Below are 12,049 nucleotides of genomic sequence, written 5' to 3' on the forward strand. Positions count from 1 at the left end.
ATTGTTTTTAAGATGAAAAGCAAAAGTCGTTCAGATTTGTCAGAACTCAAAGTAGGACAAAGCACTATTGAAGATATAATGTCAAGAGCTTATGACAGTTTTGATATCCAGCTCAGCAGTATACAGTTACTGTACAGCAAACATGGTAAGTATTCATGAAAGAAATCTTTCTCTATATGGGTAAAAAGATGTTGGTGGTTGATGTACATTTTATATTTTTAACTGATGCAGGAGAGAATGTTTGGAACACAATTCTTTGAACTCATGTTCTAAACTTAGTCCTATGAACATGTTATGAATTTCCAAGACATACCTTTAGGCCTTAGATTCCAACCTTACCTTTTGCTAAATGAATAAACTTAAAATAAATCCCTTATTTTTGAAGATGCTTAATTTGATTTGTTGTGTAATAAATATGAGTGTAGTTAATTTATTTATGGTATTTTCCTTCAGTGTCTTTCCCTTGCTTCTCTCCAAATTTAAAGCAGAATCCACAAGTAGTTGTAGGTTTGATCATTTTGTGAGGGGAAAGAAAGGATCAGATCACTTATTTAAGCAAATTTTTACTAGTAGTTCAGGAACTAACAGTATAGGAGTCAGAACCAAAGAAGTCTTGGGCATTTAATTGTTAACTGTCTGATTCCAGAGGGGAATCCAGAGCCTAAACTCCCAGTACCAAGTATGTTAAGAATTGGGCCATTAGAAGTCTGCAGCATGGATGGGATAGCTATTTAGATGTAAACAGCAGAAATTATTAAGTAGTCTTGCATGTCTGAAGTTCAGATCTTGTGTAATATACATGTATTGATAGAGCTGTGAAAGAGATAATGTCACCTGAATTTTTAGCAATATATGCTAAATAAGATGCTTGTGATATGTATCATGAGAAGAAATCTCTTTCAGTTTTTGAAGTGTAGATTTTCTTTGCTCTTCTAGATGAGAACTGGCAAGAGGCTCGGAAGCTGAAATATTCATCTCAACATATCTTGCAGCCCTTGGATGTAAAAGTGGAATTTAGCAGAGCTATGGTTGTTACAGATGCAAGAATGCCCAAGTATGTGGTTTCTTTCCTGTTTTGAAATTTTATGGTAAATGACTTTCTTTGGGGGAAAGGTGGGGGAGGGGAAGAAGAAAAAATTGAGGATCTAATTATACAATTTTAAATCTGCCACATACGAATCTTGGAAGTAAAATACCTTGATTGAGAAAAACGGAGCATAAACCCAAGAACTTGCTAGATATGGAAGAGGTGATAGATTGTTACATTGTTATAAAGAATGCATGTATAGTATATTTAAAGATCTTTATTAATGGTATTAATACCTGTTCTAATTAGGTCTTTCTAATAACTACATTTCAGTTCTTATTGGAAATACTGAGGAGCAAAATACATGAACTTACAACGTCTCTTTTGTAAGCATCACAAAAATATTCTGAAAAATAATGTGCTGTCATACTCTCATGTTACTCATCTTATTTGTTTACCTACAAGAGATGACTTCTCAGGGAAACAGTTCTTAATGCATTGAGGTTGCACTTAGGCTTATTTAGCATAAAACCTATTGGTTATGGAAATTGTACTCAGTCAGAAGAAAATGTATGTTACTATTAATAATGAAAGTGTGATGTTAAAGATCACTGAGTCAAAGTGGCAAAGAGTTAATATTTGCATGTATTTTGGAGAGCGCATCTTCACTAATGTCTGATAAGGACACTATTACCTCAAAAAAGTCTGATCAGTTTTGAAGTACTTGCAAAGTAGCACATTAATGCATTACGAGATAATTTGGTTTATTAAATCATTAATTAGACTCATAGTCTTATGCTACAATAAGATAGCATATGCTTATTTCATTCTTAACACTGTCGGAAATTCAGATTTTAGCTATGCACTTCAGAAAATTAATGGCATAAAAGTAGGCCTAGGGTATTACAGACAACTGTTTAGTGCAATCAGGAAAATCAAGAGGCAGTTTATGAAATAAAAGAATTACAAAGAATTTAGGATTTGCTCAGTCAGAAAAAAAACCCTTAAAAATAATGTACCTCACCAGTGCTGTGTATTGTGAATGCAGATCAATGATTCCATGGTGTAACGGTGCCACCTTCTGGAAAGCTGTGAGGCCAGCTTCTGAATTTTGATGCTTTACAAAACATCTCACTCTTTCCTTCTTTAATTTTACTCTGGTGGAGGAGGTGAGATAAAGGAAATACCACTCACAGGAATCTGTCTTTTTATGTCAGAAAGTCCAGGTAGAGAAAGTGAGATTTCATTTCTGTTATAACAGAATGTTGTTTTAATGTACTCTCTGAGTTATGCTAGTGTAGCCCAGATTAAAGAATATCTGCTCTTAATGAGAGCACCTGTTGCTTGCAGTATTTTGTAGTACTACCTGTCTAATGACTTGGCTGATAGGTGTGCTTCTCCTTTTGACACTTTATGTGTCTAAACTGGTTCTGGGATTTTTTTTTCTAATGGATATTATTTCTGTATTCTGAATTCTCATAGTCAGTTACTCGACAGTAAATAGTTTCTACCTGTGTCTAGAAATTGGCAAATTTTTCTTCCACTGAGGTAGTAATATGTCTTGGAGATGAGCTGCTGCTTCTTTTTGAATGCCTGCACTGTCTACAACTGTTAGGAATGCCACAGACAGCAGTTTGATACTAGATGAGCATGTATCACAGTGAGTTACTAACCATAACTAATACTTCAACCTGAACCAAGAGCAAGTAACCATTTAAAATCTAGCATGTTGATACTATGACTCAACAACAGCTGAACTTGTTAATTTTGTACTCAGTTCAGTCTCAAATGCTTTCAGGATGTATTCTGCAGATGGTATTATAAGGCTCTAGAGTCATCTGCCAGTCTTGAAATGAGTGGTACAGCAACTTTTTACCTCATGGTGGAGATTTGACTTTTTCTTTAAGGGCATGCTGCTCTTCCTTCTTGCTTTGAGCTCTTTAGAAGTCTGAAAATCATGAAATTCTGTATAATATATATCTGTTTGGGGTCACGTGATAAATTTTTACGTTTAGTTGTATATCTCAAATCAGGTAAAACTACAGATAATCTATTTTCTGTTGGTCTCTAGCTGTGAGTACTCAAACCCACTGATAGTATCAACATAGTTCAAAATTCCAAATCTCCCATTATCACTGGATTATTTATTTTTGTTTTTAAGAACAGTCTGTTAATGAGTCTTTATGTACAAATACTTATGTCTATGTGATCTCTAGATGGACATTCTGCACAAATGATAAAAATTAACTGGTAGCTTTTGTGTCAGCAAAAATTCACCTAAACTGTAAATTTTAGTAATTATGGTTGATTAGGGTATTATTTGTCAGTATTTCTCACATCAGTGAGAATACAACATGAATGTATTTTTAGTATACATGTAACTATTCCTTTGTATTCCAATTTTTAAAAGTATACTTCCATATAAAGCCAGCATTATATGTTTCCTGAGCTTTTTTCCCTGAATGTTTTGAACAGTAGAACAATATAATTCTGTTGAGAAAGGTGAGTGAAAAAATATTTGTTCTACAGCAAAAACTAGTACCAAAATTGCTTTGTTTACTGTAGGAGAATATTATTAATGAGTCCTTTAGTTTGGAGGGCATCTATTTTACTTTAAATTATCTAAAAAGCAGGTATTCGGGTGTCTGTATTTTTTTTCTTCCTTGATGTTCGTACTTCCTTGGTGACCACTGAATCCAGTTGAAATCCTGGTGATTTTATTGTTCAAGAGCAATAATAAATCCACCAGGACTTTGTGTTGGCTGTGTTTAGGAAGGCACATATTGCTGCCTTGAAGAGAATACTGATTTACATAATTTTCATTTGTTGAAGACCACTGTGTCAAGGGCCTTTCACTGTTAACCTGTACTTTCATCTGCTCGTGTTTCCTAACCCTTAAAATGGAATTTCACTCTGTGTTTGGATCTGAATATCTGCCTTTCTTTCATTTCTGAAAATGTGCTTCTTATAGTTTCTGCCACTTCACATTGGGAAGCACTAACATGATTCTGTAGTTTTCTAGCCTGTGTAAGGTTTTTTTTAGTGTTTGCTTTATTCTGTGGTATGACTCCCCCCTTTTCTGAAGGAGGTGTCTGGTAGTCTGTCATCTGGTTTTTGAAGGTATATGAACCCAGCATTAGGGTACCAATATTAAGAGCATCCTTCCATATAATAGTGTTCATTTAAAAAAAAAAAAAAAAAAAATTCCAATTTGAAGGAATGTACTTATTTGCAGCTTTGAGAATGGTATGCTTAACATTTCCTTCTCTCTAAATATAACCAGTCTGGACTTGGAAGAAGTTTCTGCACAGATTTCCTCATCAGTTGAAGTACTTAGCTCTTCTATGTTGTAGTTTGAGCCTGGTGAGCAGCCAAACACCACACAGCTGCTCACCCACCCTTCCCCCCAACCTGGGAATGGGGGAGGGAATTGGAGGGGTAAAAGGAGACTCACCGATTGAGATGGAAACAGTTTAATGATGGTAATAAAATGAAAACAATGACAGTAATAGAAAATACAAACAGGCAATGCACAATGCAGCTGCTCACCACCCGCTGACCAATCCCCAGCCCGTTCCCGCCAGCGACCCCGAGATACCAAGATCCCGCAATCGCAATCCCAGAAGTGAGAGAGAGAGAGAGCTCCTTCCCAACCACCCCTCCTTTATATAGTGAGCATGACATTCCATGATATGGAATATTTCACTGGCCAGTTAGGGTCAGGTGCTGTGGCCGTGCTCCCTCCCTGCTCCCTGTGCCCTTGCACACGGGCAGGACATGCGGAGTTGGAGAGTCCTTCGAATCTCAGCAGCAGCTGAAAACATCAGTGTGCTATCAGCATTCTTCTCATAGCAAACCCGATGCTGAATCCAAAACACAGCACTATTCTAGTTACCAAAAAGAAACGTTAACTCTATTCCAGCCCAAACCAGGATACATGCCTCAGTCTCTACAAATTGGGAATAATTGCATTCCACTTCAAGATGTTTTCTGAACCTTAAAAGCTTCTGTTAAAAGAGCAACGCAGTGAGCCTGAGGTTACTTGCAGTTTCCTGCCTCGTATCTGCTAAGTGCCTTCTGTGTAATTGCATGGGCTGTCCGTTGTGTGAACATTCATCAAAAACGTCTTAACAATATACATGAATTTTTATAGGGAAGTTTGTGCAATGGAAGTGAGAATTGCTAAGTGTTGTAGACTGCTGGAGTGCTCAAGCAGTAGATGAGCAAGTCCTTTCAGATCTGGCAGCTACACATCTATGCTGCCTCTATGAAAATAAAAGAACAAAATGGAAAAAAAAAAAAAGTCTGCATTTCTCTCTGACAGAACTGTACTTAAAAGTAAACGTCAAAAGTAGTTGAGAATGAATTCCTTAAGAATTTAAGGATGTGAAGAAATTCAGAAATTGTAGAAAACTAGGTATTTACTCTTACAGTTTAACACATGGGACTTTGTGCTTGGCTTCTTCAGGTATGAGGAGCTTTTTTTCAGTTACTCTTGTAGTCTTAAAGTTAGTTAAGGGTGATAGAAAATTCTGATGTTTTTGTCCTCACATCTTCTCCAATGTATTATGTTTTATGTTCTTTTGAAGATTAACCTGTCAGTTAAGCACAGCAAAACTGGGAAGAAGTAGTAGTCAAAACATAATAATGCAAGCAGAAAATGGCTCCTTCTGTTCTGCTCACTTCTGCGATGAATTGGGATGCGGGTTAGGTCTTTAAAAAGTCAGTGTCCAGGTTTGAAGTGGTTCTACTTCTTTTTGGCCAAAGCCTGTTCCAACAAGTTTAAAGTATGTTTGACTGTTTTCATTTTTAAGGACACTTATTTTATTTGTTTATGTTATTTATAGCTATGTCATTTATTCCTTTGTTAAATATCTAGACTACTGCTAGAGTCGGCTTAAATATACATAACTTCTAGAAAGTATTTTGTATACTTTCCATGGACGTTTTGGTCTGTAAACATTCTTATGAAAAAAAGCCCCCACCTTTTCTTCTGTTAAATGCTGTGTAAAGCATCAGTTGTGTGATTTATTACAAGTAATGAAATATATGAACAAGCAACTTCTGATTCTGAGGAAAATATCCTTCATGTAGCCAAATCAGAAGTGGTTATTAGTATTATTTGCAGTCCTGATCTGCAAGACATTGTATCAAATGGAAATACAAATTACCTTAATAATGGTATTTACTGGTTAAGTAACTTTTCTGTGTGCTACAGAAGTAATATATATATAATATATATATATATATATATATATAAAACATGCAATGGTTAGATGAATGATTTTCTGACCAGGAAGACTTGTGTGACTTGAATTAAATAGTTGTAAGATAACTTTGATTGTTTACAAAATAGGTTCAAACTGTCTGGACAGCTGCCCTTACTTTCTATCCAAATATCAGACCGGAAGCTGACAAGTATCTTGGAGCTAATTGATAGCATTCCTAAGCCAGAAAGTGCTCCTGCTACCAGTTCTCCTCCAAAAATAACTGAGGTAAGTTTTTTTTAAAAAAAAATTGTTAATAATTATCAGAAAATACTTTCTTCTATTAGCATTGCAGTTTTGAAAGAAGCACAAAAAAGTGGAGAACAAGCATTTACTTAGTACCTCTTGACAAAATTAGCTAATTCTCTAAAGCTTATAGAAATTTTGCTTATTATCTAGATAGTTTATTGTGATATTTAGCCAGTAGCTTTGTGAGATAGTTTTGCAGTGATTGAATTTAAAATAAAAAAATCCCCAAACTTTTACTACTCTGGGAATTACTCTGTATTTCATATTAATCTTGATCAACAAACATTCACTTCTGTTGAGGATTAGTTTAACTGTACCTTCAAATTTACAAGCTCATAAGAGTACTGGAGAGTTTGGGTTCAGCTCTTTTGTTTAGTGAAGAAAAGGTTGAAACCTTGGAATTTTTGAAGTTGAAGTATTACATGGATCTTAGTCAGGCAGGAGTTCAACTTTGAAAAACAGAACAAAAAATATCAACTATTTGTGGCTTACATTGGCTAAACAGTGCCTGCCTGGCAAAAGGGGCAGCTTCATTTCAGCTGACTTCACTGCTCTTCCCAGCTTTTCTGTATTCAGTTATACAACATACTGGAGTGGGTGGCAGTTCTGCCTTGCATTTCTAAGATTTAGGAGTGTGGAGTGCATTCTCTCTCTACTTCCCCACTCCCTTTCCTTAGTGAAAATGGTTCAGGTCACTGTTTTATGCTTTGTTCGGGACAGATGATTGCCACCTTCTTGTTTTTATAAAGTACGTTTTACCTTTTGATATGACTGTTTTCAACAAAACTAGGAAATTAACTCTGAATTGATAATTTTTAACATCACTGTAGTCTGCATGATCTGACTATGTTTTCCTGTATCTTTAAAGCAGTCCTATCATTTGAACATACATGAAATCTCAAAGTCAGACAAAATTGGGCCATCCGGTTTTCCATCATTTGTAAATACTTTTAAAAATCTGTTATTTAATCTTTTATGTACTTGATTTTAAAGGAATAATGGTAATCTTTGTGTTTGGTTGTTTTTTTTTTTTTTTTTTAAAGTGGTTACTTGATAATTATCTTTTCATCTCTTTACAAATTATTCTGCCCTGTTCCTGATGGCTGTTGCTGCAGTTTTGGTGGTGTTTTCTGTAAATTCAATAACTGTAAATGTACTTGACTGGACACACATATCTATTGAAAGTGAGTAGAGAGTGGAGATTGTTTCCCTTAAACATACAGTTCCTGCCATCTCTTTCATGGTGACATTCAAATTCAGCAGGTGCTGACCTGCTCTTTCATTCTTCATATACTAATAGTATCCCCAGCCAAAAGCTGCCATAATCTGTTTTGTGCAACTACTCACAAACAAACTTTATTCAAGGATTTTAGTTTTACATAAATAAAATACGCATATACAAGATGATTATCCTGTACTTACAACATTGCCTATACTTGAATTTAATTATAGAATTCAACAAATTTAAAATATTTTAAGTGACTTTGATGTGCTTAGTATTACCTGTAAGTTACTTGTGGTGTACAAGATGGGGTGAGGAAAGACTTTTGAGCCAGTGTGAATGTATTTGCATTGTAAGCAGCATCCGTATAAAAACCTATGGTTTAGCCTATCTGTTCAATCTTCCATCTACTGCAGAGTTTGACATACTATAATCGCTGGTATTAAATTCAGTTAGAGTGGATTTGTTGCTTTGGTAGTAGCAGATATACTTTGATGCTTTCATCCTTGTAGCTGAAATTCTTCTGAGCTTTGTTGCCATCACATTACTTCTGAACTGAAAAGGATGTGAAATCCTTTTTCAGACCTCTGAATGTGAACTTTGCTCTTTACATTTTAAGTTAGTGGAGGAATTGTTCTTGGACTGTGAAAACAAGAATTCTCAAACCAGATCCTTCTAGATTTTTGCACCCTGCACTCTTCTTGTACTTCGGTACAAGAAGTCTGTCCACTTCAGTGTGGAAGGCTTTATTTCTCATGATTTGATACGTCTCACTGTTTCTTCTCCTTGTCATCTTAGAATGTGAAGGTGTTATAGATGAGACACTTTCACAGTCACAAGGCTCGTAGAGACTTGGTGTATCTGTCATTCATAGGCATGTATATATTCTGTAAGGTTAAATTATGCAGGCTGCAGGCTGAGAAGAGAGACTGTTGAAATGAGGGAGCTGAAAAATGGAGCCTTGGAAACAGCTTTCAAAGATGAATATTTCTTTGTTGCCATAATACTTAGATTTCTGTAAGATACTGTGAGTTACTGAATAATTGTCTGAGACTAGGCTTTGAAAGTAGCAGTAAGAAGGAAAAAAAAAAAAAAAAAGTACTGACATCTGTATAGTCCAGAGGCAAAGGCACTCAAGAAGAAAGGGCCAACCAGATAACACACGCTGTCTCTCCTTACTTTAACACTCTGTGCAAGACACATGTATGCTAATTAAATGTGTATGTGGAACATGCAGGTGAGAATTCTTTACAAACTCAAACTACTGACACTACTTTCTGAGGTTTGATGGGAAACCTGGCTTTAGTGAATAAACCATTTGGTTATTTCCATTAAGAGAATTTAATTCTGTTATATGATACTACATGGAGTGAGGATTCTTGTTCTTTTGTCCACTCTAGTGGGAAAACAGTGACATTTCATACATTTTCATTTATTTCTCTGGGTTATGCATAGGTACATCTCACAATTAAAGACTCTACTAGCACCTGTAGGGCCAAGTGCCAGGTCCTGCACTTGGGTCACAGCAACACCATGGAATGCTATAGTCATGGGGAACAATGGTTGGAAAGCTGCCCAACAGGAGAGGACCTGGGGGTGCTGGTCAACAGCCGGCTGAGTATGAGCCAGCAGTGTGCCCAGGTGGCCAAGGTGGCCAACAGCACCCTGGCTGGTATCAGAAGCAGTGTGGCCAGCAGGACTAGGGGAGTGACTGTCACCCTGTTCTCGGCACTGGCGAGGCCGCACCTCGAATACTGGGTTCAGGTTTGGGCCCCTCAGTGCAAGAAAGACATTGAGGTGCTGGAGTGTGTCCAAGGAAGAGCAACAAAGCTGGTGAAGTGTCTGGAGAACAAGTCTCATGAGGAGCAGCTGAGGCAACTGGGGTTGCTTAGTCTAGAGAAAACCTGAGGGAGGACCTTACAACTACCTGAAAGGAGGTTGTAGTGAGGTGGGTGTTGGTGTCTTAAATGATGTCCCCAGTGATAGGACAAGAGGAAGTATCCTCCAGTTGCACTGGGGAAAGGTTTGGATTGGATATTAAGAAAAATTTCTTTACCAAATGTGTTGTCAAGCACTGGAACCGGCTGCCCAGGAAAGTCTTTGAGTCACCAGCCCTGCAGTTATTTAAAAGGTGTGGAGATGTGGCACTTACGGACTTGGTTTAGTGGTGGACTTGGTAGTGTTAGATTAACAGTTGGACCTCATTGTCTTACAGGTCTTTTCTGACCCAAATGATCTATATTTCTATGAAATTTAGAGACAATCCTATCTGTCCTAATGTTTTCTCTAGCTCCCTTTTCTTTTTTATCCCCCCCCCCCCCACCTGCCACTATTACTTATATGATTTATAGAAAGAACAGTTGATCTTTTACTGTACTCTGAAGTCGTCAAACTGTAGTCCTGTGAGGGAGTAGGTTTTGTCTTTCCTGAGTTTTCATATGATGAGTGTTTCTGTCCATCTTTTGATCTGTAAAGTTGGATGTTTGATTATCTTTGTTGTGTTTCCTGATATATTCTCTCTGTAGCTAGATGAGCATGCAGTATTTGCTGCTTCTGCCTGATTTAGGGCTCATTTCTCCCCATGCTTTTAATTTTAGTAATGTGTTTAACTGTAATGATTTGCACTTAAAATAAGACCAACTTCCTTAAGTTGTAAAACTTCCATACAACATAGGTGCATGCAGTAACATGACCAATGAATTAAAGAATTTTATAATATCTCCTGTTTCAGGCTGCAATATCCCCTGTGCTCTCAGCACCACATTTATCGCAAGGTTTGTTTCCTGTTTTGGATCTTCATTCATTTGCGGAGTCAGGTAATATGATCTGTTTTAAAATGTGAGTTAATGAACAAGGGAGGTCAAGTTTTTGAGTTCATGGAATTAATTTGTTTCTCATGGAGTAAGTGACCATTTGTGGCTTTGTTTCAAGTTCTTGAAGTTTGAGGAGTGTTATATTCTGTGCAGCTTCTTATAATTCACTCTGTACAAAAGATCTGTATATTTTCTCATAGCAGTAAAATTCTGTATGCTTGTTCTTGCTGTTCCCTTTCTGAAAGCATGCAGTAAAATATTTATTTAGTAGGATGAGTTTGTTTATTTTTGTGTTTGCATATGTTACTACAAATCTCTATTCAGAACATCTGAAATAGTATGTATGCAATCTTTTTTTCCGTCAGTATATACTCAGTCCTCTGATGATGGTTTTAACTATTCTATTCTGCTGAAGGATTTCTTTCCTACTTATCTGGGTTTATTTAAATCACAAAATACTGAAAGAGTGACTGTTAGAAACTACTGTGTTGTTATGAACAAATGTAATTTTGACTCCTACAGGATCAAACAGAAGACTGGCTGTGGAGAAACTGGTCACATTTAAAACTACCATGCTGTTCAAACGGCTTAATTAGATTGTGATGTTTCATCTAGTGGTTACATTTGAAAAATAATCAAATATATCAGTATTATTTTAGTGTCAATCACATTTGTCTTGCTAAAACACTCAGCTGGAGAAATAGAGAGCAATACTTTTTCTCCTCTCTCAAGTTAAAGACATATGTGGTTTGCAAGCACATATAGAAAAATTATCAGCAAGTTAATTTTTACATCTAATTTATCACTTTAAATTTAGTGTGTGTATGGTATGTATAGAAATATGTATCTGTGCATCTTCATCTGTTTTTTTATATGAGTTTGTTTAAATGCCCAAAGGCAGAAAGCATTACGCAATTCTTAAAAATTAGGGTGAGATGAGAGCAATCAACAATTAATTTGAGAAATAACTAGATTTAGATTGAATTAAGTCTGTTTTTTAATTTATACCATATATAGAGCTCTTCTGTCATTTTAAGGGATACATGTTATTTTTCTGTCTTCTCCCCCCAGTCTCAAGGGTGCTTTTGAGCCTTAGACAAATACCTCTTAATGTCATTTGTTCAGCTTTGTCAGAAGGATTGTTCTTCCTCATTTACCTTTAACTTAATTGTTTGTTTTTTAGGTGAAGTAAAAAACCCTTATAAGGTGGTTCAATTTGTTTGTCTTGGTTATGCTTCTGTGATAATGTTAGGTGGATTAAAAGCTTGATAAGTCCTTAGGAGTCTCTCCTGAAACAGGAGATCCTTAGCAGGGAGAGATCCAAAGTAGTGCCGCTAACGGTAAGATGAAGGCTTCTGTATGGTCAGCAGCAGTCAGACCACCAGAAGAGTTATTAAGCTCTTAGTACACGCCAAATGCAAGATGAGCCACAGTTTGTGCTGTCTTTTGCACAGCCAATAGTGAGAGAATG

The 12,049-nt window shown here is 36.4% G+C and overlaps 1 protein-coding gene across 6 annotated transcripts in view; it reads left to right on the forward strand.

Moving 5' to 3' along the window:
* Positions 1–12,049, forward strand: part of VPS13A (vacuolar protein sorting 13 homolog A) — a 112,081-nt gene that overhangs the window by 29,963 nt on the left and 70,069 nt on the right. For all 6 annotated transcript variants that reach the window (XM_042787877.1, XM_042787878.1, XM_042787881.1 and 3 more), the window contains 4 exons: positions 13–145; positions 937–1,054; positions 6,384–6,522; positions 10,497–10,581. In XM_042787877.1, the coding sequence (XP_042643811.1) occupies positions 13–145; positions 937–1,054; positions 6,384–6,522; positions 10,497–10,581 (475 nt within the window). The remainder of the gene's footprint in view (positions 1–12; positions 146–936; positions 1,055–6,383; positions 6,523–10,496; positions 10,582–12,049) is intronic.

The sequence above is a fragment of the Tyto alba genome, unplaced genomic scaffold (assembly GCF_018691265.1).
Source record: "Tyto alba isolate M040663 unplaced genomic scaffold, T.alba_DEE_v4.0 Super-Scaffold_13, whole genome shotgun sequence".
NCBI lineage: Eukaryota > Metazoa > Chordata > Aves > Strigiformes > Tytonidae > Tyto > Tyto alba.